Source organism: Tenrec ecaudatus, chromosome X (assembly GCF_050624435.1).
Source record: "Tenrec ecaudatus isolate mTenEca1 chromosome X, mTenEca1.hap1, whole genome shotgun sequence".
Lineage (NCBI taxonomy): Eukaryota > Metazoa > Chordata > Mammalia > Afrosoricida > Tenrecidae > Tenrec > Tenrec ecaudatus.
Genome location: NC_134548.1, coordinates 72,745,869 through 72,771,056, shown reverse-complemented (window position 1 = coordinate 72,771,056; position 25,188 = coordinate 72,745,869). Strand labels below are relative to the sequence as shown.

Genomic DNA, 25,188 nt, shown 5'->3' with positions numbered 1-25,188 from the left:
GGACGGACGCCAAGCTCTAGCGTTTCTATTGGTTGCGCTAATGCTGGTAGGCGGGCTTGCGTCGCCGTCACGCTTTACTATTGGATGCTTGAGCGGCGGTCGTTTGGAGTGAGGAAAGCACGTTGAACTGAAGGCTGTTCAGAGGGCCGCGTATCTGGGCCTAGCTTCGTTCCAGTGCCTTTGTGGGGTTCTGGGACCAAGGCAGGTTTGGATACCCGGAGATGGATCGTGTGTGGAGTGCGTGGTGCGGCAAGTGCGCCAAAGGGAAAAAGTCGTCGCCCCTTTGGACGCAGCGCATCGTGGTCGCCTGGCTTAACAAGGCCGAGTGGGACCAGGTGATGGTGTATCTGTTCTGCGAGGACCACGCTTTACAGCGGTACGCTCTGAACCGTATTACCGTATGGAGGAGCAGGTAAACTGGCCGGCCCTGCCGTCCTTAGTGCTGGTGGTGCTTCACCTCTTCCTTTGTTGCTGTCTTAGAAGGCCCTCCTATCCTTTGGTCTAAGTTGCCGAAGGATGCCTGTATGTGTACTTTGGGCCTTGTACCTCTTCCACGCTCCTGGGGAAAAGCCGCAGCCAAGATCTTGCAGGCATTCATCCACTTGTCTGTTTGCGAGCTTAATTTCTATCTCCAAAGAATAACCTTGACGCCACTTTGGGGAATGCCCTGGCAGTAACACTGGCCCTGGGCAAGGGCTTATGTTAGCAGTCTGGAATGGAGTTTTGATTCAAATGGGGGGGCGCGCCTGTGTGTGTGTGGGGGGGGGCGGGTGTGGGGCAGCCTTGAAAGGAGTTTTGATTCAAATGGGGGCGCGCGCGCATGGGGGCGGGGGCGGGTGTGAGGCAGCCTTGCCAGCAAACCCACGTTTGAATGGGGCGATCCTGGTCATTTGGTAAAATTGAGTGGGGAGCAGATCAACAAGGGAAGAAACGTTATCTCTATCTAATTTTTTTTAACGTTTCTCGGGGAAAGAAACTTGCTAGGTGTCCTGTGCATACCCAGTTAGCCTTTAATGCCCTGTGTAGAACATTACCCACTCTCCTCTCACGTTCTTGTTTTGTTTTTGTTAATTGTGCTATGAGCCAGTGGCACCAGCCTACAACAACCTAAGTTGTGAGGTGGAGGGTGGACCAGTGTAAGGCTCTTATGATGGTGCTGGACTGTGGCCTTTTAGGTTAGGCAACGACCTTCCCCTGGCAGTGGCTTCTACTGCTGACCTGGTACGCTGTAAGCTCATGGATGTGACTGGTGGCTTGGGCACTGATGAACTTAGTCTGCTCTATGGCATGGCATTGGTCAGGTAAGACCTGCATGGGCTGAGGGGTTGGCTTTGGGATTAGGGGGGATGGCATGTGATAAAGCTTGGCCTTGGGTACGACCTCCAGTCATAAAAACAAAAAACTGTGTCCCTATTACCATTCATTCCTGGGTTGGTTTTTTTTCCCTTTTCTTGAGAACCTTATATCTTTAGTTTTTCTTTAACTCTCTTTGGAGTGTGGGGTGGAGATGGTTCAGACTGGGCAATTTCTTTAGGTCTCTCCCAGCTTTGACAGTCTGCCCTTTTTCTTCCTTCTGCTTTACCTTTTTTGATCCAGAGGAACTTTTCTAAATGGATCAGTGCCCTTGGCCATGATTTAATGTTAACTTTTTAACCCTACTTCTGTCTACACCTAGCATCATCCTTTTCTTCCTCGTGAACACTGAAAAGTTGCTGAGTTTGGAAAATGGAAACATGAACTGCAGTTCCTGATTTACAAAGTGACTAAAGAGTTTCCAGCTGTGTCCTTCACATCAGCGAAGAAGGCTAACACAGGACTTTCTAATGTGTCAAAGCCTTTTCTCTTCGCATCATGTTCTCTTTGTCTGCCTTGATGTCTACTCTTGGTCTCCAGCTGGGCTCCCTGTATCATTTGATGCAGTCCTTTGTGTTAGCACTTATTTTATGTCGTTGATATATTATGTCGTGAGTATTTATCCTAGTCTTCTTCAAGGCCAGACCAGTGTCTTAATCATCTGTATAAGTCCAGTACAGAGCAGACTCTAGTAAATGTTGGATTGGATGGAAATGTTCCTGCTCTAACTGAAACTAAGCATCTGAAAGAACAGGACAGTCAGTGGAAAAAGGCTGGGGGAAAGGCAAGATGTCAGTAATTTAGTAAGGTATTAGGCAGACCCACCAATTTGAGTAAAGCAGTTACTTGGGCTATGCCACTTTTATTTCTTCCCCAACCTCAGGTTTGTGAATCTTATCTCAGAGAGGAAGACAAAGTTTGTCAAGCTTCCCCTCAAGTTCCTGGCTCAGGAGGTGCGTATGATAAAGTGGCCTCCTTCAATTATCTTTCCCCAGGAGGGCTCACTAAATGGGAACGTGGGGTAAAGTGGGCATACAGTCAGAGTAGCTTCATCTCATCACTGCAAGCCAAACTCTGCAAGAACCCAAGAACTTCAGCTTTTAGCTCAAAGGAAACAGAATTGCTCCATTGCTATGTCCGAATTTACTCAGTGGGGTTTGGAGTTTGAGTTCATGACTAGAATCTCAGCTTTCTTGCAGTGGCCCAGTGAAGTTAAAGACCTTGAATACGCCGCTGGGTGGGAACGAAATAAGTGACAGTCACAGCACTTGCCCTTAGACAGCTAAGCTGCACATTGCCAGACATCCCTGCCCTGAGTGAGTATGTGAAGTGTGTAGAGGCCCAGAGGGCAAGCATGTTCTCAGTCTTCATACCTGATATCATCTAGGGAAGCAACAAACAGGGCAGAGAGAAGCTAGAAGTGATTATTAGTTCTCCTTCACAGAGTTCTTTTTGTTGGAAGAGGGTGGGTGATTATTGGGAAAGCAGGTGCCTTTCCTGATTCAAGGCAACCTGGAAAAAGCTGTAAGAAGAATTAGAACTGGATTCTAATCTTGGCTTTGTCTCACCAAGACTCTAAATTTCCCTTAAAACCTTAGTTTTTCTATATGTAAAATAGGATGAGATTAAGCGAGTTTATTTCTGTAGTCTCTTCCAGATTTACTATTTCTAATTTCTGTGCCTATACTTCCCCTGAAATCAGGTGAACATTCCGGATTGGATTGTTGAACTTCGTCATGAGTTGACCCACAAGAAAATGCCCCATATAAATGACTGCCGTAGAGGTGAGTCCTCAGGGTAGGGGGTACACATCTAACATAGTTAAGCCCAAGAGTCTAGGCTGAGTGGCAGTGGGACTAAAAGGATAGGGAGGAAGGTCTCCAACTGGGGCCAGAACTAGGGTGAGGCAAGTGAAGTGCTTGTCTTGGGTGTGAAATTTAAGTAATCAAGGTAAATATATGTTTCAAAATTTCAAATTTAATGCAGGAAATAGAAAACTTCTAAATAAATAAAGAATAGTGTTATTGATTTCTCCTTTTCCCTCAGGTTCCCATATGCCTTGGTTATGCACTGTTCTGTTCTTCTGTTGAGAGCTTGATTATTGAGATTTTGGGACCCACTCAAATTTTGCACCGATACACTATACCTCATTAGCTTTACTTATCTCATTCTAGTGATGGCCTTGCCGGGGGTAAACCAACAAAAACTACTCTACAGAACAGTCAGGGTATAACAGTATTTGTGAACATGTGACATTCTTAATGTAATTTTCATTTTCTAAAGATAGATTAAAAAAATTGAAAATTAACTTTTCCCTATAACAAAATTAACGGATGCTCAATGATAAATCACCCTAAATACTCTGCCCTAATACCTAGTAGACAAACAGGTATTATGAGTAGACTTCTTTGAGCTAAAAGCCTTTAGGAAGAAGATTTTATTCTGTTTCACTAAACGTGGATATGTGTGTCAGACCCTTGCTACCAGCTCTTCCAAGTATTTAAAAGAAGTTGGAAATTTGGCTTTCTGTAAAATAGCTTGAATTTTAAATGCTGGTATCTAGATATTTCAAATGTTTTTCAAATACCAGGAAGCTAAACCCGAGGGCCTAAAAAGGACATCTAGGAGCCCTACACACACCTCGGAGCCCTGGTGGTGTAGTGGTTACACATTGGATTACTAACTACAAGGTCAGCAGTTTGAAACCACCAGTCACTCTTCAGGAGAAAGATGAGGCTTTCTACACTCATAAAGAGTTACAGTTTTGGAAACAGCAGGGCAGTTCTGCTTTGTCCTATAGGGTCACTGAATTGAAATCTACTTGATGACAGTGAGTATGAGTCTAGAGGGACCTGATTGGCCTTCTAGTTTACAATCCCTGCATTTGGGAGATTCTTTTCTCCAGTTCATGTTGCAATTCCGGAGTTGGGATATCAAATACAGTACTTCTAGAAGAGAAGGTTTAAAGGTAGGTATATTGAGAACCTCTTACCTAGTTTTCTCTCATCGGGACATGGAACTGATGAAACAAAGGTAGTCTGGTTAAAGTAATGAAATCTTTACTGAGCATTTGTTTTGCATGTATTTACAGATTTAGAGTTCACAATAACTCTTGAAGAAGGAGGCTCAGGTTAGGTAACCTTCCTCATGTTGCACAGTTAGTAAATGTTGGAGAGAAATTGTTAACCCAGGTAGTCTGCGTGGGTAGGCCTGCTCTTCCTCCCTCCATTTTTCTGTGACTTTTTTAATTACACAAAGTGAGAAAGCCTAAGAATTGATGGTTGGATCTCTTGGGTTGGGGAACAAAAAAGTATAACAAGAAAAGTGCATGTTGCTTCATTCAGGTTGCAAACAATGCCTGAGCCTCAGTACTAGATGCTAAGGATTCAGATGTACAAGACATTATCTCTGGTCTTAAAAACTTCACAGAACTATAAGAAGGGGAAATAGGAATTGTCAAGTGTGTTGGGATATGCTCTCAGTGCCTTGGTAGTATAAAAAGTCAGGAGGCCTCACAGAAAAACTAGTACTGTGCTGAGTGTTAAGAAGTAGGAATTGATTAGCTCCTTGAGTGGGGCAAGAAGGGATTCCCAGGCAGAGGAACTAGGAGGTGCCAAAGTGTGAGTGGAAACTGGGGAAGGAATGGCAAAGTTTCAGGACTTGCACCTCAGGGATGTAGGAGGCAATAGCCAAGGATAAAGATGGAGCTTTAGTCTGAGGTCAGATGGGCTTACGTACATGGGTGGCGTGTTTATGAAATAGTGGCTAAGTCCTACGTAAGTTAGTATTTCTTTAGACTCATTTCCCTAAAGTCAGTGAAGGGTAATTGGAAATTGAGGATTTTGTAGAATCCATTGAGAAAATAGTTCCTATCTCATCTGATTTGCAGAACATGTCCCCAAGTCAGAACTGTCTGAATTAACCACAGTTTGGGGGGTTTAAAAAAATGTTCCCACCCAAAGCACAGATTGACTGTATTTCATTTCAAAGTGCAGTTGTTAGGATGTATAATTTACTGAGAAGTTGGAAGATCTCTACCAGGGAGTACACAGTGATCTCAGCAGAAAGTTCTAGGCTAGAGCTGCCAACAGATTCAGAGCACAGGTGAAATATACCTGATATGTGTATGTATAGAGTGGGAAAGCAAAACATTTGAGTACAGGGCCTAGGGAACCCCCCCCCCCGGGGGGGGGGAATTTAAAGGGTTTAAAATCAGAAGAGTAAGAAGACAGGCAGATAAGTATCTGGGGTCAAGGGAGAGGAGTTTGAGAGATGTGAGTCATCAGCAGTGTCATTGATACAGAGATGACAAAACAATGGACTGAGGGCGCTCATTAATTAGGTAATTGAAAAGTTATTAACAAGGCTTTGTTGCAAATCTTATTGGTGTAGCTAACTGAGGTCCTTGGGTGGCATAAAGGATTATATCAAGATTGGCAGTTCAAAACCCCCAGCTGCTCTATGAGAGGAAGATAAAGGTGGTCTGCTCCTGTAAAGATCTACAGTCTTAAAAACTCTATATAGGCTTATTGCGAGTCAATTAACTTGGGTCACAGAAGGAGTGGTAACAAGGTTACCTAAAGGTTTGGACCCACCAGCCACGCCATGTGAGAAAGATTAGGGAGTCTGCATATGTAAAGACTTACAGCCTCAAAAACTCTATGGAATAGTTCTACTCTCCTATAAGGTTGCTATGAGTTGAAATCAACTCAGTGCCAATGGGTTTTGTTTATTTGGGGGGGGGGGTGACACAACGGTTTGTACTAGGCTAACCTAAAGGATGGCAGGCAGTCCAAATCACCCAGCAGCACCGAGGAAGAAATAATTGGTGATATACTTCCATGAATATTATAGCCAAGAAAATTTTATGGAACAATTGTGGTTTGAACATGGGTTTACCCTGAGTCAGAATTGACTGGATGGCAGTAGGCTTGTAATTGGTAGCTCTAATTGGGTTACCTATCTACTTAACTATGCTGTTTTTTCCCTCCATAGCACTTTTCACTACCTCATATTTGTTCTTTGTCTTTTTCTTCTACTAGAATATAAGCTTCATGAAGACAGGGACTTTGCTTTGGTTGATGTTGTATTTCCAATAATGCCTGACACTTATTATATCCTTAATACAGGTTTGTAGACTAAATAAAGAACTGCTGGATTAGATACTCCATGGCTTCTTGTTCAAGAAAATTGCACATGTGTAAGGTTTTCAAACTTCTTAAGACCCAAGGACCCATACTAATCAAGGATCATTAATTTAGCCTAGCCTCTTCATGGTGGGAAAACAGAAATGGAAAAGGGGAAAAACTTATCCAGGGATGTGTAATTATCTAGTGGTTCTGAATCCCAGTTTTCTCACTGCCAACTCCTTACCACTTTTGCATCCCATCTCCAACTAGTTCTTTATAGGAAGGTGCTGGTGGGCAAGAGGAGACAGCAAAGACCAGACTTTTCTTCAACGTTTGAGATTTGAGCCTGCTTATTGCCGAGCATTTTCCTTGGGGCTGTCCCATAATGCTCACAGTATGAGGATGGTGGCCAAGAGAGCTGTGGGGCTGCTAGAAGCTGCTTGCCTTTGGCTGGTCCTATGACACTACCTTCCTTCTATCCTTCAGGCTGCTACTTTGTCCTGAAGTGGCTTCAGAAGACCTATTGGTGCCGCCAATTGGAGAACAGCCTGAGAGAGTCCTGGGAGTTGGAGGAGGATAAGGAAGAGACAGATGAAGAGGACGAAGAGGAAAATAAGGACATTGCTGATGATGACATCACAGAACAGAGATCAGAGCCTAAGGAAGATGTAAAAAGTGCAGAGTTGGATGCCAGGGTTGATGGAGACAGTCAAGAAGGCAATTCACATTGTGAAAAGACTCTGAGGCATAAAGAGCTCTATGGTAGGTGCCCCAAGTGTCAGAGAAGGACCTATGAGCCTGGAATGCTTGGGCTTAGGGTTAGCGTTGGTTATTTGTTTGGCTCAGCATTTCCTCGAGTTGCGGTGAGTCTTGGTTTAAAAACAATTGTTGTCATAAACCATCTTCCTTGAGCTCTGTGAAGTAGGGGGCAGGAATTCTAGTTCCCAATTTTATAATTCAAGAAATGTGTGTCATCAGGATTTCAGAATCCCATCAGAGTCAGAGTTGAACTGGCTGCCCTGTCCATTTACCATTCTGTTTTAGAAAGAGTCCGACAACTGCTGGTGTCTTACGAAGAGGAACAATTTAAGGTAAGTGGGTACCCTTCATCTTGTGTGCTCTCCATTTCTTCCCTCTTGGCAGCTCTCTTGGAGAGAAGTCCTGAGAAGGAATTGGAATGAGAAGTGACAAAACTTGAAGGAACTGCTGAGATAGAGGAAGGGGAAAACTAGGAAAGAGACAAGAGAAGCAAAGTCCGATTGGCTGATCCTTTACATCCACAGAAAAGAACAGATGAATTTTGAGTAGTTTGCCTCACTGAGTAGTGGAGTAGTTCCCCAGGCATAAGTGGTTACACAGTCTTGTAATGCAGCTGCTGATCAGCGGAAGCCATAAAGCTTTCGTAGATCTGGTTAGCTTGAGCGGAGCGACAATATACATTTCAAGAGAGGGGTGGCAAAAAATGATGGAGAGGCAGGGGAAGTAACATTTGTCAAAAGGTAGTTTAGAAACCATCTATTTTAACCTTTTCTTTTGCAGGTGGGTAAGTGAGGGGATTGGCCAAAGGTCACATAGGCAACAAGTGATAGAACCAAGAGGAGAACCTGTCTCTTGATACCTGTTCTACCTGCCCCACTGCTTCACTCCTCCCCTGCTCCCTGTACCCTTTAGCTTATCTTCAACCAGATGCTCTTATTGGATCTCTCAGCATTGTGGTAACTTGTAATTGAGAGTCACAAGGAGTCTGGGAGTAAGGGAAAGCCTGGCATTAGAAGTTCAGGTTATTTGAATAGGTAGTTCTGAGACAACTCTTTCATGTCCTTCCTTATCCCCTGCAGAGACATGCCATGCCAGAAGGTCCTATGGCAGTGGTTCTCAACTTATGGGGGGTCAAACGACCCTTTCACAGGAATTGCCTAATATATCCTGCTTATCAGATATTTATATTATGATTCATAACAGTAGGAAAATTACAGTTATGACATAGCAATGAAAATAATTTTATGGTTTGGAGGTCACCACAGCATGAACTGTAGTAAGGGTGGCGGCATTACGAAGGTTGAGAACCACTATCCTTTGAGAAAAGATCATAGAGCTGCCTGGCTAAACCAGCCTTCTGATGCGTTCTTTCTTGGCTGGCAGGTGCTGGAGGAATTTAGGCATTTACCTCAGGCCTTTAAGGTGTGGAATAACCTGTCCCCACGTGTAGAATGTATCCTGTCAGAGCTCAAGAGCATAACACGGGAAAACAGGTGTGTGCCTAATTAATCAGAGGCTGCCTACTCTGCAAGAGGGTAGCAGCCTCATTGAAATCAATTTCTTACCCCAGCTTGCCATACTTTGTTATAGGACCTCCCAGTGGTAATCCTGATTTCTCACAGGGTGACCGTGTGTTCTGTATTACCCTCTATTGGCTCTGCCAGCTGTCAGATGAGAATGGTCTATTTATTCTGAGTCATTGAAATGGCCAGAGGCAGAAATGTCCACTATTTGTCCATATCCTGGCCAGTCTTATTTCTGTCAGGTGGTAAACAGAACTGGCAGGTGGGAAAAGACCTTAATCCTTTCTGGCTCTTTGCCTCACCATTGTCCATGTTTGAAGGGAAAGATGAATGGTAGGCATTATTGGCATTTTCCTCTGGACTGCTACTGGAGTGTGTTGTGATTATCAGTGTTGTGAGTACAGAGGAAACACCAATCCCTGGCATGACTACTCATATTATTAAGTTCTTCATTGTGGCCATTCGCTTTCTACTTTCTGAAAAAATAACACTCAGTTAAATATAGAACAGACAAATAATACACCCATCCATTTTTCTCTCCTGTAGTTCATTTGGGACTTTCTGCATAAATTCAGCTGGAAAGGCCTTTTGGGAACCTTCTAATAATCTGGAGGCAATGTTAGACCTTTTTAGCTTGGGGCGGGGAGGGGGCTGGAAAGAATCTGAGGTGAAGCAGAGTATAGATAGGTGGATCAGGTGGCAGAGTAGGTCTGGGTAGGAAACTATTGGAATTGGCCCCTGGAGTCTGTGTTCCTCATTGGTGTTGAGTCAGCTTTGATTTATAGCATAGAGTAGACCTGCCCCTATGGGTTTCTACACCTATAAATATTTATGGAAGCAGAAAGCCTCACCTTTCTCCCACAGATCCTTTGGTTAGCAGCTCAACTTGTAACCCCCTACACCACTAGGGTACTATTATTTCCAAAGGTGTTTTATCAGTGTCTGCCCAACTTAAGTTTCTTGACTTCCCTATGTGCAAGGGAATGAAGGACAGCCTCCCTAGTAGCTGAAAAATCTTACATCCCTATACAGTAGTGTTTGCTTGGTAGTACTGAGCAGGAAGCTGATTGACTGCTTTAAATACTTTCTTGGCTACTGGCCTGAGAAGATATGCAAGGATGGGAGAACAGCTATTTCCCATTCAGGCCCAGTTAGTTTAGATAGGGAATGGGATCTGAGTATGCTGACCCTTCTCCAGACATTGGGATGCTTTGGAGACTATTCTTTCCTCTTTATAACTAGTTGGCTGGGGAATCCCCTTTTGGGAATCACTAGCTCTGGAGGAGACAGTTTGCTGTTACTTGTTTTGACTTAAGCTTAATGAAGATGAGACATGCCCTTATAACCAACTCCTTTAACCTCGTTAACAAAGGTATATAGATGATATTTGGTTCAACAATTGAATTTTCAAAACTGGTAGCTGAAAGAGGGAAGCCAAGAAGAAGGGGGATGGTTGGGCAATAGAGAATTGTTAAGAGAAACAGTAGGACTGGGCAGGAACTAAGTGCACGAGCCCTTGACCCCCTTACAAAACAAAGGCACTTTCTATCATTTGGTCTGGGTCTGTGCTTGCGTCTTGACTGCCGCCCTCATTATGGCCTGTAGATTAGGATTTGCTTAGTGTGCATTCATTTAAACCCCACCAATTCCAGTTCAGCCTTTGCCCTAGGACACCAAGGTCTATCATATATCTTCCTGTCCCGATAAACTGCTTTGATCACCTCCTAACAGACATTGATTTCCTTGTGGGTGGGTGAGGGAGTATGCAAGGGTCTCTTGGCCATTTCAGTTTGCTAAACTGAGTGTTCTCTTGCTCCAGTGAGGCTGTGCTGGATGCCTTTCTGGATGATGGCTTCCTCATCCCCACATTTGAGCAGTTGGCAGCCTTGCAGATTGACTATGAAGGTACGGTGCATGGGGGCTCACTGCAGCCTTAAAGTACTGTGTTTCCTGGGTGGGACCATCAGGGGTGGGCTGGGAGGCAAGGGATGTTCCCTGCCATTCTGGCCTTAGGAATCCCTTCAGCCTTCCTGGCTGAACAGAACAAGTAGCTGATAATGCATTTGTGGGTGTGTGGCTATCCTTTGGTAACCTGGAATGGGGTGGGGGGTGAGGGGATAGGAAAAGTCTTAATACCATTATGCCATATTAGTTGTCATTTAGCCACTAGCAAGAGCTTTAGAATAGCAGACCAAGAAGGGACTTGTGAGGTCATCTAGTCCCATCCTCATGTTGCAGATGGGCAGACTGAGGTCCAGAGAGGGGATGTTACTGATCCAAAGTCACACAGTGAGTTATTGACAAAGTTGAAGCTAGAACCAGGTCAGTTGTTGGGTGACAGATACTAACTAGTTTCTCTCTCCCCTGCTGTTCTGCTTTCCTCCTCCTTATTCTGCGGTCCCAACTCTGTTGGTTATGGTGGGGCTTATTCTCTCTTGCTCTCCTTCCCGTGGCCCCAACTCCTCTTCCCCTGTCAATGGTGCCCCTTACAAACCAGAAAACATGGACTTGAATGACATCCTGGTGCCAAAGCCGTTCTCTCAATTCTGGCAGCCCCTGCTTAGGGGCCTGCACTCCCAGACCTTCACACAGGCGTTGCTGGAAAGGATGCTCTCCGAGCTGCCAGCCTTGGGAGACAGCGGAATCCGCCCAACCTACATCCTCAACTGGATCATTGAACTGATCGTGGCCAACACCAAGACTGGTGAGGAAGGCTAGCTCTAGCCCAGGACCTAGGGCAGCCCAGGGAAGTACATCTGCCTCTGCCCTCAGATCTTGGCCTCAGAGAAGCACCAGGCAGATACTTCCTTTATTAAAAGTTTAGGTTTCTTTGCGAGGTCCTGTGGACAAATCTCCTTCCACCTCTTTCTTCTGTGAGCCAACTGGAACTTAGATGGCGCAAAGGGCCCTGAATGCCTTGAGCAAATAGGAGGTAGAGGGTTGGGAATCTGGAAGGTGGAGGGAAACAGCCAAATTTTTTGTGGTAAAAGTTTGGTGGTAGAGGGTCGGGGACGCTTACTGGTTTCTTTTCCTCAAGCCCTCTCTTCTCTTTCAGGACGGAATGCTCGCCGCTTTTCTGCAAGCCATTGGGAAGTGAGAAAGAGCTGGAGATTGTTCAACTGCTCTGCTTCCCTTGACTGGCCCCGGGTGGTTGAATCCTGCTTAGGCTCACCTTGCTGGGCCAGCCCACAACTCCTTCAGCTGTAAGTCTCATCCCTTCTGTTAAGAGGATACTGGGTCATCAGCAAATCTCAGGGCCACAGAGTCCAAGAATGTTTGAGCTGGAAAGGTTCTTTCCAGAAAATGTAGCCCACTAAGTGAGGCATCAGTTAAGCCCATATGGAAGAAGCACACTAGGCTGTGTGGTCCAGGGATTATAAATAATATAATCTAAATCTAAAGGAGGGAATTGTGTCAGAGCTTAAATTGTGAACATCTGGTTTGCAGAAGGCTATTGATGACGGTGGAAGCCCAAAATCCATTTGCAGAGTCCACACATTGAAGCCTCTGATGAATCCCCTCCAATCATAAACGAGGGATGTAAATAGCCCTTTTTTCAGACAGAGAGCATTGCAAAGTCGATCATGGCAGACATGAGTCAAAATGTAAAATCTTGCCATTTGATTTCCTCTTTAACACATTTTAAAGCTGTTTCAGTTTTTTTTTAAAGTGAAGAAATACACCTGGATTAAGCCCCTGTGACCATGGCCAGGGATGTGAGTAACCATGCTCATGCAGAATGGATTGGAAAGTGGATTGTTGGCTATGCAGTGAGGTTAAAATTTAGTACCTTGTCATTTGATCTCCCCTAGGAACCATTTAAATTTGTTCTCCTTTTTAATATTTTCTGCTTTCTATTGAGGGGTTTTACTTTGAATTATAGGCTATGTGAATTATATGCCAATAAAGTGGTTTAAAAATAATAACATCTATCCCAATCCTCTTCCTATCAACAGATGGGAAAACTAAGCTCCAGAGAGTTGAGGAGCAGGGCATCCTGCTTAAGATCACAAAGCTAAGGCCTTGCTGAATTGAGTCTGGCATGAGCATGATGAGACTGCCCCCCTCTTCCCACGAGTGCTTACAACAGAATAAGTGCTCAATAAATATTAGCTGCTGTTCATTATTAAACCCAGGTCTTCTTGCTCTTAAGTCCTGTGCTGTCTCCTTCATTATCTTTCCAAGTCTTCAGTGGCTTCCTATTGCTTTTCTGATGAAGTTTGGATTTTTTGACCAATAAAGATTCAAACTTCCTTATGATCCTTCCCCAGCTTACCATGGGTAACCATATCTCCTGTGATTCCCTGTAGCCACTCCACCATGAGTTTATCGTCAAACTGAATATTGTGCTGTTTCCTATACATACCTGTGCTTTTTTTACTTTTTCCTTTGTGGACCCCAAGCCTCTTCCTTCATACTTATAGATTCCTTTAGCTCCTGCTTCTCTCCCTGCTTTCTGAAACAGTTGATGTTTCACTTGGATGATCCATTCTACACTCTATACTCTTCTACCAGTTACCTTCATTCTCCATTGAACTTGACAACTTTTTTCCATCACCCAAAGCCATTCCACTTCTGAAAGATAACGTCACAACATCCCACTTAGGAAGTAGTGTCCCGTGTTTTTCCAGGTCTTACCCTTACATTCGATAACATCTGCTCTTTGCTTGTATTTAGACTTTATCCCTCCAATTACTGCCTCTCTTGAGCTTGCTCCCCTTCAGTCCTGTCTTGTTGATCACATCTGTATCTCATCATAAGTATCCTCAATTCTATCTATCCTGTATCTGTTGGGGTGGATCTTCCCCATTCTGCTTCTTTTAATCTACATTGTTGAACTCTACTAGAGAAAACCACATAATTCTTTGCACTTCTGCCCCTGTAGAGGTATATTTTAAAATCTCAGATGAGTGCTCAGTTTTACTTTTCTGAATTTTTACTTGCTTTCCGATCACTTTCCCCATTTCCTGACTATTCTGAATGCGTATCACTCCCGTCCCCCTTTCCACCTTCACCCTAGCTACCTCAAGTACGTGGAGACATTGACCAAGGCTTTCTGATCTGAGGTCCAGCCCGTATGAACTGATTGACAGCTGTACTCAATCGTTTTTCCAGCCTCAGAATGAAGTGGCCTTGTCTCAATGCCTGCTTTTCCACTTGTGCTCTTTAGCCCTCTCGACCCAGCATTATTGGGCCTCACCCCAGTCTCTCTCTTGCTCTCTTGGCTCTTGTTCTTCAACCTGAATGTGCCTGCGTTTTTCTCATCTTAAAACAAAACCAGAAGTACAATCTTCTTTGACTGTGTATCCCTCTATAGCTATCAGCTTGTATCTTTTTCCTTCCATCTAAACACCTTCAAAGTATAGTCTGCATTTAACCATCTCAGTTTCCTCACTACCTCTTAGTCCTCAACCTATTGCAATTTAGAGTTCACCTTCTTACCCCAACTCTTAAAGTGATCTTCCCCCGTTGACCCTTGTCTGGTGTTGACAACATCTACTCTGTCGTGTTGACTCTTTCGAATATTTTCCAAAATAAACATTTTGTGTTTCTACTCCCCTAGTGTCACCTTCTTATCGAACTAAGCGTTGTTAGGGGGGAAAGCGCTCCATTCACTTTTATGTCCCAGCATACCACACAGGTACAGGCATTAAAACAGTTCTCAGTAAATGTTATTGAACTGGACTAGATTCTGCTGTCTCTTAGCAGAGCTGTGTTTGCTAGGAGCTGACTCAGTTCTTGTTGAATGAATGAAGTGGGAGTCTGGGTGCCAAGGCCCTCTTGATCACCTTATGTAATCAGCTCTGATGGCATTTGGGTTACTGTAAAGTTTATATAAGAGATTAAGGTTGAAGGGAGACATGATAATTTATAAATTATCAAGGATTCATGAGGGAGGGGGGAGCAGGGAGGGAGGGGGAAGATGAGCTGATGCCAGGGGCTTAAGTGGAAAGCAAATGTGTTGAGAATGTTGAGGGCAATGATTGTACAAATATGCTTTACACAATTGATGTTATGTATGGATTGTGATAAAGAGTTGTATGAGCCCCTAATAAAATGATTTTTTTAAGGGAGATTAAAAGGTAGACTGGTAGACAGATGGCCAGTGAAGCCTTCAGGATGTAGTATTAAAGTAAATAGTACACACTCCAGTTTGTGTGCTTTAGACTAGAAGTGATATGGATAGGTGGAAAACAACGAAAAAGGCCTTCAATAGTTTTTGTTTGTTTGTTTTAAGCATCATAGAGGAGGCCTTTGAGCAATTTAAGGAAAAGGAAAGTCTTGAACCAGGAAAGACTAGAGGGACAAAAGTGGGTCTGTTATTAACGAAGTACAGAAAAGTCCTTAGGACAATCCAGCCCCTCTGCTCTCATTTAACAAACTAACAAAAAGATACCTAGAGAAGAGACTTCACAAGCGTTACCCAATGAGTAAAACTAGCATAAAAAAGAAATGACTGCATTAAATGTCAGGCATGGTACTGTGTCCAAGGGAAAGGCGACAGGATTGCTATTGGGGTTTCAGTTCATAACAGGCACAGGTTAATTCCAAACAAGGTGTGTTTCAAAATGTCTGATCAGTGGATGGATGCAGACAAGTCCTCAGTAATATACTTATCTCAGTCTTGGTGCGCCTTCACAAAAAGGTCCAATCAAAATAAGGAATTCCAAGGGGATCTGCTGGGCCGTTAAATTTGAGGCATAGAAGTGAGCTTAGAATGTTATGGTGGCATTTGGTGGATTACAAAGGGGTATTCTTTATAGCTTTTTCTCAAAGGACATAGGATAATCACAGGAGTATTGTAAAGAAGTTTTAAGAAAATGGAAAATTGCAGTAGAGTATGGCCAGGAATGTTGTGCCAAGGAATTTCTTTCCTTTATGACAATGTAACTCATTTTTCAAGGGCAGCAAAGTCTGGCCTATAAGATTTTGTTGCGAAAACTTAACCTCATCCATTCTTTAGCCCCCTTCAGATTTACTTTTGTGCCCAAATTCTAAAGAACATGGAAAAGGAACACAATTTAAGTCCCTCAAGGATGCACAAACTGCTTTTTTGATATTATGTAAGTAAAAGATTGTGGAATTCTTCAGGGAAGTGTTAGAGAGGTGTGTAGACCTATATGGGAGATGTATTGAGAAACAATAGCTCCATGTTTTAAAAGGGTTACTATGATTTTGTAGCAATATTTTTTTATTTACCCCCCCTTTTTTTTGGTAAAAGTTATTTAATTGACTCAGCAGTGTTTGATAATGGAGTATAATACTCTTGTAGGGCAGTGAGGTTGAGTGAAATGATTTTAGAATCTTGTTCTTTGATGGTGGAACAGAGATTTGGGCCCATGTCTTATGAGTTTAAATCCACTTTTTATGGACTTGAACTTGTGACCTCAGGTCTAAGCTGTAGCCTGACAAACCCAAAGAAAGAAACATTGTAAGATTCATGTCACTCCTGCACCTTAATGACTAGACTGAACATCTTGAGACTCTAACAAGCAGCAGTGATGTTTCGACAGTATCAAGTGCCTAGGAATATTTAGTATGAATCATACCAGTGAGCCACTGTGGGAGGGAAGATCTTTTTCCTCTGGGATTTCCTCTAATAGGTTGGAAGCCTTTAAAGAGTTTTCCCTTAGCCAGCCAATATCTATTCAACTTAAACCTTATTCTTTTGAAATGTGAAATTTCTGTAAAGTGTCTTCCAGTTGCATCCTTAACTCCTTCTACCAGTGACTACATGTGTCTATATGTGGGGCCCACAGCCCCCTTGAGCATATGGCCCCGTTATGAACCTTCCCATAGTTCAAAATTTATATACTTAGAAGGAACCTATCCATCTCTTTACTCTAGCCATGCATCCAGTAGTGACTAAATGACTGTTAGTTTCCTGGTTGTATGTGAAGCTCTGCAAGGAGTGCATGTCTCTACCTCACCATGAGCTCTCCTCAATGGCTGTGTATTTCTGGGTGATTTTGTTATTGGCTTGGTTCTTTGTGTGTAGGAAGTCCTTGAATTCTCCTCTTCTTGTGCTCTTGCCTCCTCTTGTAATACTCACAATCTAGTGTTCATCTGGCCTCTCTCCCACATCCTATCTTGTCAACTGGTGCTTTCATTTCTTTTCCTAAGTTCCGACTGGGCTGTGACGGCTCCTAGAAAAGGGATTCCGCGGTGGGTTTCATACCAAAGGAGCCCAGCACACTTCCAGGTGTATCTTTTGTACTTTGGCTGTCTTGCTCAGACAGACTATAGGAAGGTATAAAAGATCTTCCATTCTCATTTCCAACCCCGAAAGTCTTTTGGCTAGTGTCTGTGTTTACTTTGCATTTATTTCAGTGCAGCGTACAATACCAAAATCAAATTCACGGCCGTCAAATCAATGCTGACTCATACTGACCTTTAAAGGAAAGGCTAGAACTTAACCCTATGAATTTCCAAGACGGGAACTCTTTACAAGAGTAGAAAGTCCTGTCTTGATTTCACGGAGCAATGTGTAACCACCATACCACCAGGACCCCTGTAGAGTACCATAGCTATCTTTTTTTTGTATGTGCGCTATGTATACACTGTGTATATGCCAGGCATTCTATGTTTGCTATCTATATGCTCCTCCCATGCATTTGTTTGTGAGATAGCACTATTGTCCTCATTTTCATGGGACTGGAATTGAGGCATAGAGGTTGTTCAGGGTCCTTGGTCGTATTTTTTCTGCTCTATCTGTTCTAGCACAATGCCTATCAGACCCAGGTCTGGAAGCTCGGAGACCAAGTTCAAACCCTGGAGTGTTTAGATGTGAAGTACCTTTAAAATTTGAATCTTTCCTACTGCACCCCTCTCTTTGGTTAGCATCTTCAAAGCCACGGGATCAGTCCTGCCAGATGAGGACCAGGATAAATTGCTGCGCATCTGCTCCATTTATACCCAGAATGGAGAAAACAACCTGGTGCAGGAGGGCTCAGAAAGCCCTGCCATTGAGAAGTCTCCATGTACATTTAACACCTTATATTGGAACCTCAACCCATCTGGCTCCAACGTTGGATCTGAAGGAAAGGCCCAGGAGCAGGAAATCCTTAATGATGACAGGGAAGGTGAGAAGGATGAGAAAGAGATCTTGGATGATCAAGTAGAAGACGAAGATGACTATGATAGCCAAGATGAGGAGCAAGATGAAGAAGAAGAAGAAGAAGAAGAAGAAGATGATGATGATGATGATGATGATGATGATGAAGATTGGATGGAAGTGGACTCTTTGTCTACCGGGAAGGAGTCCCCCACTGTCGAGAATGCCAGGTTGCTGGCCCAGAAAAGGGGAGCCTTGCAGGGCTCTGTGTGGCAAGTTAGCTCAGGTAAGAAACCCATATCCACTTTCCTCCAATATTAGTCTTTTTCTTCTGACTGGTTGTGAGGCTTTCTTCCACCTTAGGGAAGAAGTGGAAATTAGCAGGAGATAGCCAACCTGAGCCAAATCTTAAGAGACAGCTTGGTTGGTGTTCTAAAAGCTAGGCACTATATTGGCTGCCGTGTAGTGTGTAAGTGTCAGAGGCCTAAGCACTATGTTACTTGGTACTTCAGGCCTTACTACTCTCTTCATTGACGCACATGCCCATATGCCTAAAATGTGCCACATCAGCTACCAGGGGCACATACATCTTCCAGTTTCCAGGCCTACCGAGTCGTAAACATGCTTTGCAAGTTTGGAAAAGGACATGCTATCTCATTCCCAGAAACCCTAGCTTGAATAAGATCTCACCCAGAGTATCCATAGAGCACTCTAGATAGTCTCGAGTTTAACAGTAAGAGGAGTGTTGGGAACAAGGACTTCAAAGGTAAGTCACTATGTGAGCAAAGTATAAGATCTGAGTAGGGTAGATTCTGTGTACATGGATCAGCAAGCATCCAGGAATATAAAGGCATGTGTGTATAGGGGAGAGGGCATGGGATAGAAATGAGACAAGGAATGTGAAGAGATTGCGATCAAACCCATCTTTAGAAGATAAGGAGTTATGTATACATGTGGCAGGAGCGGGGGTCAATGATACTGTCTTATTGAGGCTGATTATAGGAGTAGGAAAAGGCAGTTGGATAATTGTAAATAGGAGAAGTTGTTTGTGATGAGCTACAGAGCTCTGCATATCCATATGGGAAATGGCGTACGCCTCCCATGTGACCAGCGAGAGCCCATCAGGATTTTAGCAGAGCCCCTGCTGCAGGAGGACTATGGATATGTGCATGTGTGTTAAAGACCAGGCGCCCCAGGGTAAAAGGGCTTAGAAATCTGCATAGCCCTAGTTGTGAGGCTTATGCATGTGAAAAGGTTGGGCGGGTAGAGGTGGTAAGACATGTCTGGGATATGTATACAAGTCAGCAGTGAGATAGTGAGATGCAAAGATGAGTGGAGTTATTTGAGTTCACGAGCAGGGGATCAGCTGTAGCTTTCCTAGTGGGACCCAGACCTTGTGTTTCTGTATGCCTTCTACACAGATGGGGGGACAGAGGGTGTTCTGTGTGTTTAGGCTGTGTGCATGCCTGCATACAAGTAGTGTGTTCAAGAGTGCTAAAACCCGAGGGAGATGCGGGTTATTGAGAGGGAAAAGTGAGTCATCAGGACTCACTGCAAGCAAACCCAAACTCTCGGGGAGTTCATCCTCAAGAGGAGCGTTCATGTGGGGTCCAAACATGGTGGGAGCACGGAGGATCCAAGAGTATTCAGAAATAAGAACCAGGGGATGGCAGAGGCAGTGAGATACTAAGGAAGGGTAGCCTGTAAGTCAGTCTAGATAAACATTCAGACTGGCATGGACACAAGCACAAGGCCAGGCAGCAAGGGGATGGGCCCCGTGGGTGTTGAGAGGCTGCAGTGGTGGGACCCTGTATCATAAGATAACAGAATGCATCAGCCAGTACGGATATGAGACATGATGGCAAGGGCATAGGTTCAGTAGTCATTGAAGTGCTGGAGGCTGAGATTTTAAGAAGTGAGACTCAGAGAGATGGACCCAAGAGAAATGAGTTTCAGAGTGCTGGATATGAATAGGAGAAAAGCTAGTGTGTCCTTGGGACCAGAAGAAAAGAGTTTGCTTATATATGTGTGTTGGCAGGGGGCGGGAGATGTTGGAGACAGGCGGTGGACACATTTAAAGAAGAGGGTGTGGGCACTGGGCAATGAAATATAGGCGGGAGAAAAGTAAGAGTTGGGAGCTGAGGAGGTATGTATGTTAAGATTATGCACATGGTTTTGGTTACAGAATCCCAGGGACATCAAGACAAAGGGAATGTTTTCTATGAAATGTGTGTACATGCACACATGGAGATTAGTTGGTGAGAAAGGATTACGTAATGAGTTAAAAATGACATTGCTAACCACAAGATTAGCACTTGTGCAAGAGAAACACGAAGCTGTCTTCTCCCATAAATATTTAAAGTCTTGGAAACCCAAGGATGCTTGGGTTCTACTATGTATACTATGTCCTATACCATGAGGCTGTCTACTCCCCAAAGTGCTTGGCTTCTATTCTATCATATACTAAAACCAAACTCACTGCCATCAAGTCTATCAGCTCATAGTGACCCAAAAGGACAGGGTAGAACTGCCCTTGTGAGTTTCTCAGACTGTTTGCAAGTGTAGAAAACCCCATCTTTCTCCCACGGAGCAGCTGGTGGTTTCAAACTGCTGACCTTGCGGATCTAACCCAGTGCGTCACCACTATGCCACTCATTGGCAGTGGATTTTTGGGTTTTATTAGCAGGAACCGAGGGGCATTAAATCAGAGAAACTGGAAGTGAGAGGAAAAAAAGTGAGAATTAGGAGTGATGTGACTCACTTTTGAGGTGAAGCAAGTTTCACTAAAGCTGGAGTGTGGAAATCATAGTTGGTGATAGGAAGGTAGGGGAACATTGTGAGTCTGTTCCTCCTAAGGATGTCCAGATGGTCTTTTGAGTGCCCTCATTTAGACTAGGGAGTAGAAACATGGTAGAGACATACAGAAGACATGAAAAAATATGTGTGCATCAGCATGTATGTATGTATGTGTACACATTGGAGGCGGGTAGATTCTTAGATGATGAGTCGGCTCTGGGTGGTATAGGATGGGGTATAATAAGGAGAGCAAGAAGGGAAAAGAGAAGGAAGTGATTCAACACAGGAGGAGGAAAGGTAGAACCTTTCCACTTTATAAGGGCACTTCAACAAGTTCATGAAAAAAATTTTAAGCCCCCCCCCCCCACTCCATGTAGGCTTGTATGTACCAGGACTAAAGCATTACACACTGACTGGAAATGTGGCAGGATGCGTGTATGTCTTTGGGTGTGTTTATGGGTGTGTGCCCATGTATACTGGGAAACCGTGGCACAGCGACGGAAATTAGCCTCTCAGAGCGAGGAGTGTTATGTTTCGGGGAGTCGCCGCATATATGGAAATGGAGAGGTATGACATGGACACTGGGGGTGTGTGAGTGCACTTGAGAAAGAGAAGTTGTATATGCTTTTGGAAGACGTGGTACAGTCACCCTACTCAGGTAGATGGGCAGGTATGTGAGTATGGGAGGGGCAGTTACGAAGAAGAGAAATGACAGTAATGAGGGGATATGCAAGGGTTTGTAAACAGAAGGTCACTAAGGGGATATGTACAGGGTGTTGGCACCGAGAAGCAGAGCTAGAGACAGCTAGAGCTGTTGAGATGTTGATGATGGGCTGTGGGTCAGTGACAGAAACCCATAGGAGAGTGGCCCCTGTAGAGAATGGTGAGTGGCTGACGTAGTTTCTCCTAAAGTAGGGTATTTGTGTTGGGGCTGGGAGGAGATGACTTGTGAATATGGAAAAGCCAGGGTGTTAAAATACAAGATACTTCAAAATTTTGTAGAAATAAATGGAATTAAAGGATGATGGAATTTTTCCATGAATTTCATTGCTCCCTGTATCGGTTTATGTGTCTGTGAATAAAAGGTATAGGAGGGTGGGGGGAGTGATACTGGGAACATTCTTAATGGAGGGTTTATATGTAAGTGATGGATGGGCACTTCCATTTGTGTCTGCATCTAGGGGGGGAATACTACAATGGAGAGTGGGGAGTTATACAGCAAAGCAAGGCCAGTATTCAATGACATGGCCTTCAAATGGGTAGGAAATTGAGGTCATTCAGATACTCTGAGGTTTTGATGCTGTGGGAATTCTGAGGCATTCAGACCATCCGGGATATACATATAAGCGTGTGTCTCCATTACAGTTGTGGAAATAGGGGTTTGGATGAGAGGTTGGGCAGTGAAACAGCCGAGTCTGAAGATGATATTTCTGTCTATGTGGGGACAAGTCTGAAGAAGTGGGATGAGAAAAGAAGAAATTAAAATGTTTAAAATTGTGTGCATGAAGTGTGCATATAGGAACATACAGGGGAAGAAGAACCATCGTATGCGGTGGGCTGTGGAGGGAGTAGGGACCATTGAGGTCAAGAGGAGCTTCTTAAAATTCATGCAATGAGGAATGAGACTTGAGATTCTCTGGGAGCCAGGGAATGTGGACTAGTTGGGGTGGGTGGACAATTGTACTAGTCTGAGAACTTAACTGATCAACCCACTCTGACCATGTCCTTTGCTCCACAGAAGATGTGCGATGGAACACATTTCCCTTAGGCCAAATGCCAAGCCAGACTGAGGACCCAGCAGAGCTTATGTTGGAGAATTATGACACCATGTATCTGTTGGATCAACCTGTGCTAGAGCAGCGGCTGGAACCCCCAGTGTGCAAGACTGGGTGAGTGCCTATGGCAAGAGGATTTCTCACCCCCTTTTATCCTCTTGGGAGGGAATAAGAAAAGTAGGCCTAAGTGGGAAGAGGTAGGGAGGGCCTAAATGAGTGACGTAAACTATAATCCCTGTTTAGGCCCTTATCGTGATTCCCATCCCCAGATAAGGGGAGCCAGTGAGGAAGTCATGCAGTACTGGTGTCACCTCTATCAAATTGCATCATGTACCTGTGCCTGTGCACATACATATATGCACATGTGGAGCGTGAGGGGGGGCCCAGAGCTTTTAACAGATCCTCACTGTCTACTGTCCCTGAAAGGTTAAGAATGGATGCTCAGCTTACTCATGTTCCTGAGGATAATAATAAGGCCTCGAAAGGAGAAGGATTTATCCAAAGCTACACCGAGCGTAATCATTAGGCCTCTCCACACTGTCCAGGTATCTTGTTAAGACCTGTGGAGGGTTCCGTGTTCTCCTTCAAAACTTGCTTTTGGATCCCAGGGATCCCTTGGGTCATCAGGGATTCAGGAACCAAGCAACCCTTGCTGAGGCGTTGTGCTGGCAGCACAAAGAAGCCTGTCCAGAGAGCCTGTACTTTGTGGAATGCTGGGTCATTGTGACCAGGAGAATCCTGAGAGGATCAGAGAGAGATCCCTATGGGACCCTGAAATTAATCTCCCTGTGCTGCCTGGCCTACCCACTCCCTGGGAGATGAGTCCATTGTCATCTGGGCATCCAAGAAGAGGGCAAGAGAACCCAGGGGCTCTATCAACAAGTTAGGCAGTGGAGCCTGGTTCAGTGGGGCAACAGGCCTGGAGAGGAAAGGAGGCAACTGGAGAATCCACATGGGCTGTAGTTGGGAATGGGTCTATGAGAAAGGCCTCTTTCCCTCAGCTCCGACTCAATGAGTACCAGACTATCCAGGATGATGTGTGGGCAGGAGGAGCTGTTAAATGCACAGCAAGTGGATTGACCCAGCTCGCACACCCTGTGTAGTAGGGAGGCTTACTCTGCTGGAGCAGGACATGTCCACTTTTGCTGTTTGTTCCAATTCTACCTCTTACTTGCCTCTATAGCCTTTCTCATTTCTGGGCCTCAGTTTCCTTCCTTTTTTGGGAGTGGGAAGGACAGCCCAGGGTCCTTTTGATCACCAAATTCTAAGACCTTAGAAGAAAGCCATGTTAATGCAGCTACTTTAAATATCTTCCTGGGGGTGAGGTGGTATAGGGTCCCCTCCTGCACCTCAGCCTCAACAGTTCTATTAATCTTATACTGAGCTCTAGATAAGTTTCATTTGAAAAGTTTCACTCCTTCCTTTCTTTCTTCACTCCCTCAACTGAAGGGAGGACAGAGCCATCCCTGGGGATCCACCTGATGTGGTTTCTCATATTTTTTCTATTCTCTCAGTAAAGCCAGACAATAGGGTAGACCTTTCCCACAAACATTAAACACCCTTGGGGTCTCCAGAACCTAATCCTGCCTCCTCCTCTAACTGACCCTCCCCCCACCCTCATCCCCCAACACACTCTCTGCAGCTCCCTGGGACTCAGCTGTGGTGTCGGCAGTACCAATTGTAGCAATGGCAGCAGCAACTTCGAGGTCCTGCTCTGGAGCCACGGGCAGCTGCATGGGCTCAAAACTGGCCTACAGCTCTTCTGATGCAAGCCTTGGTGCAAATGTGCACCCAACCCTGCCAGGGCAACAGTCCATCCTACCATGTGCCTGATGGTCCTCGAAACAGCCTGAAAGACGGCCTGAATCCGCTTATCTTTCCACTACAGTGGGATTTTTAAGTGTGTTTTAGAGTTTTTGTTTTGTTTGAAAACAATAAACAGGCAACTGTAGTTTTGATGTTTGGATGTGTATAAGGTGAGGGTAAGGGGTGTGCTGGATCAAATGAATTTAATGTTCCCTTCTTTATTCCGGAGGGCTCTATAAAAGATGGAATCATAACGGCTTTGACCAAGAGGTAGGTAGTAGATTCTAACTCATAGTGACTTTATAGACGTGATTCTCAACCTTCCTAATGCCGCGACCCTTTAATACAGTTCCTCATGTCGTGACCCCCAACCATAAAATTGTTTTCGTTGCTACTTCATAACTGTAATTTTGCTACTGTTATAGGTTGAGAACCCCATGGGTTTCTGAGACTCATTCTTTCGGTGGGTAGAAAACCTCATCTTCTCCCAGGGAGTGGCTGGTGGTTTCAAACTATTTACCCTGTGGTTAGCAGCCCAATGCATAACCACTACACCACCAAACTTCCTAAGGCTGGGTCCTAAGGCCCTTAATCCTATTGTCCTGATTGCTCCCAATGCCTTCCAGGTTTCAGTACCTTCTGTTGATTCCTCAAACCATTTCTACACCCCTCAGCTCTAGCATAGAACCAGCTCACTTGGAAGCATCAGGCTCCACAGGATAGAAATTGCCCATAGATCTCTACAGCTGGAGCTTCAAGCCTCACAGTGGAGACCTGCAGATCTCGCTTCTACCTAGCAAGCTTCTGGCTTATCTCTTGCCTTCACTCACTGAGCACACAGCAGTTGAAAACCAGAAAGAAATCTTGACCTAGAAAAGATGAGAATGGATTTCCCTGTGGTGGGCATTGGAGCTAGATAAATACCTTACGTACTGGCCTAGTATTCCTACACTATGATAATCTGATTCCCTCACACTCAGTGTCTGTGTCAA

At 44.4% G+C, this 25,188-nt stretch overlaps 1 protein-coding gene across 5 annotated transcripts; it reads left to right on the top strand.

The window, feature by feature from the left end:
• Positions 1 to 107: 107 nt before the first annotated feature.
• On the top strand, positions 108 to 24,341 carry LAS1L (LAS1 like ribosome biogenesis factor). 5 transcript variants are annotated; one of them, XM_075539548.1, is made up of 14 exons: positions 108 to 376; positions 1,176 to 1,301; positions 2,237 to 2,306; positions 3,056 to 3,137; positions 6,969 to 7,244; positions 7,527 to 7,573; positions 8,625 to 8,734; positions 10,584 to 10,669; positions 11,003 to 11,053; positions 11,262 to 11,468; positions 11,820 to 11,967; positions 17,606 to 18,105; positions 22,354 to 22,504; positions 24,033 to 24,341. In XM_075539548.1, exons 1-14 carry the CDS (start codon positions 222 to 224, stop codon positions 24,154 to 24,156), a joined length of 2,133 nt encoding a protein of 710 aa, XP_075395663.1. In that variant the 5' UTR covers positions 108 to 221; the 3' UTR covers positions 24,157 to 24,341. The 5 variants fall into 5 exon arrangements, with proteins under 5 accessions (XP_075395663.1, XP_075395662.1, XP_075395661.1 ...); XM_075539547.1 differs by having other exon boundaries at positions 108 to 412; positions 22,357 to 22,504; XM_075539546.1 differs by having other exon boundaries at positions 108 to 412.
• The last annotated feature ends 847 nt before the right edge of the window (positions 24,342 to 25,188 follow it).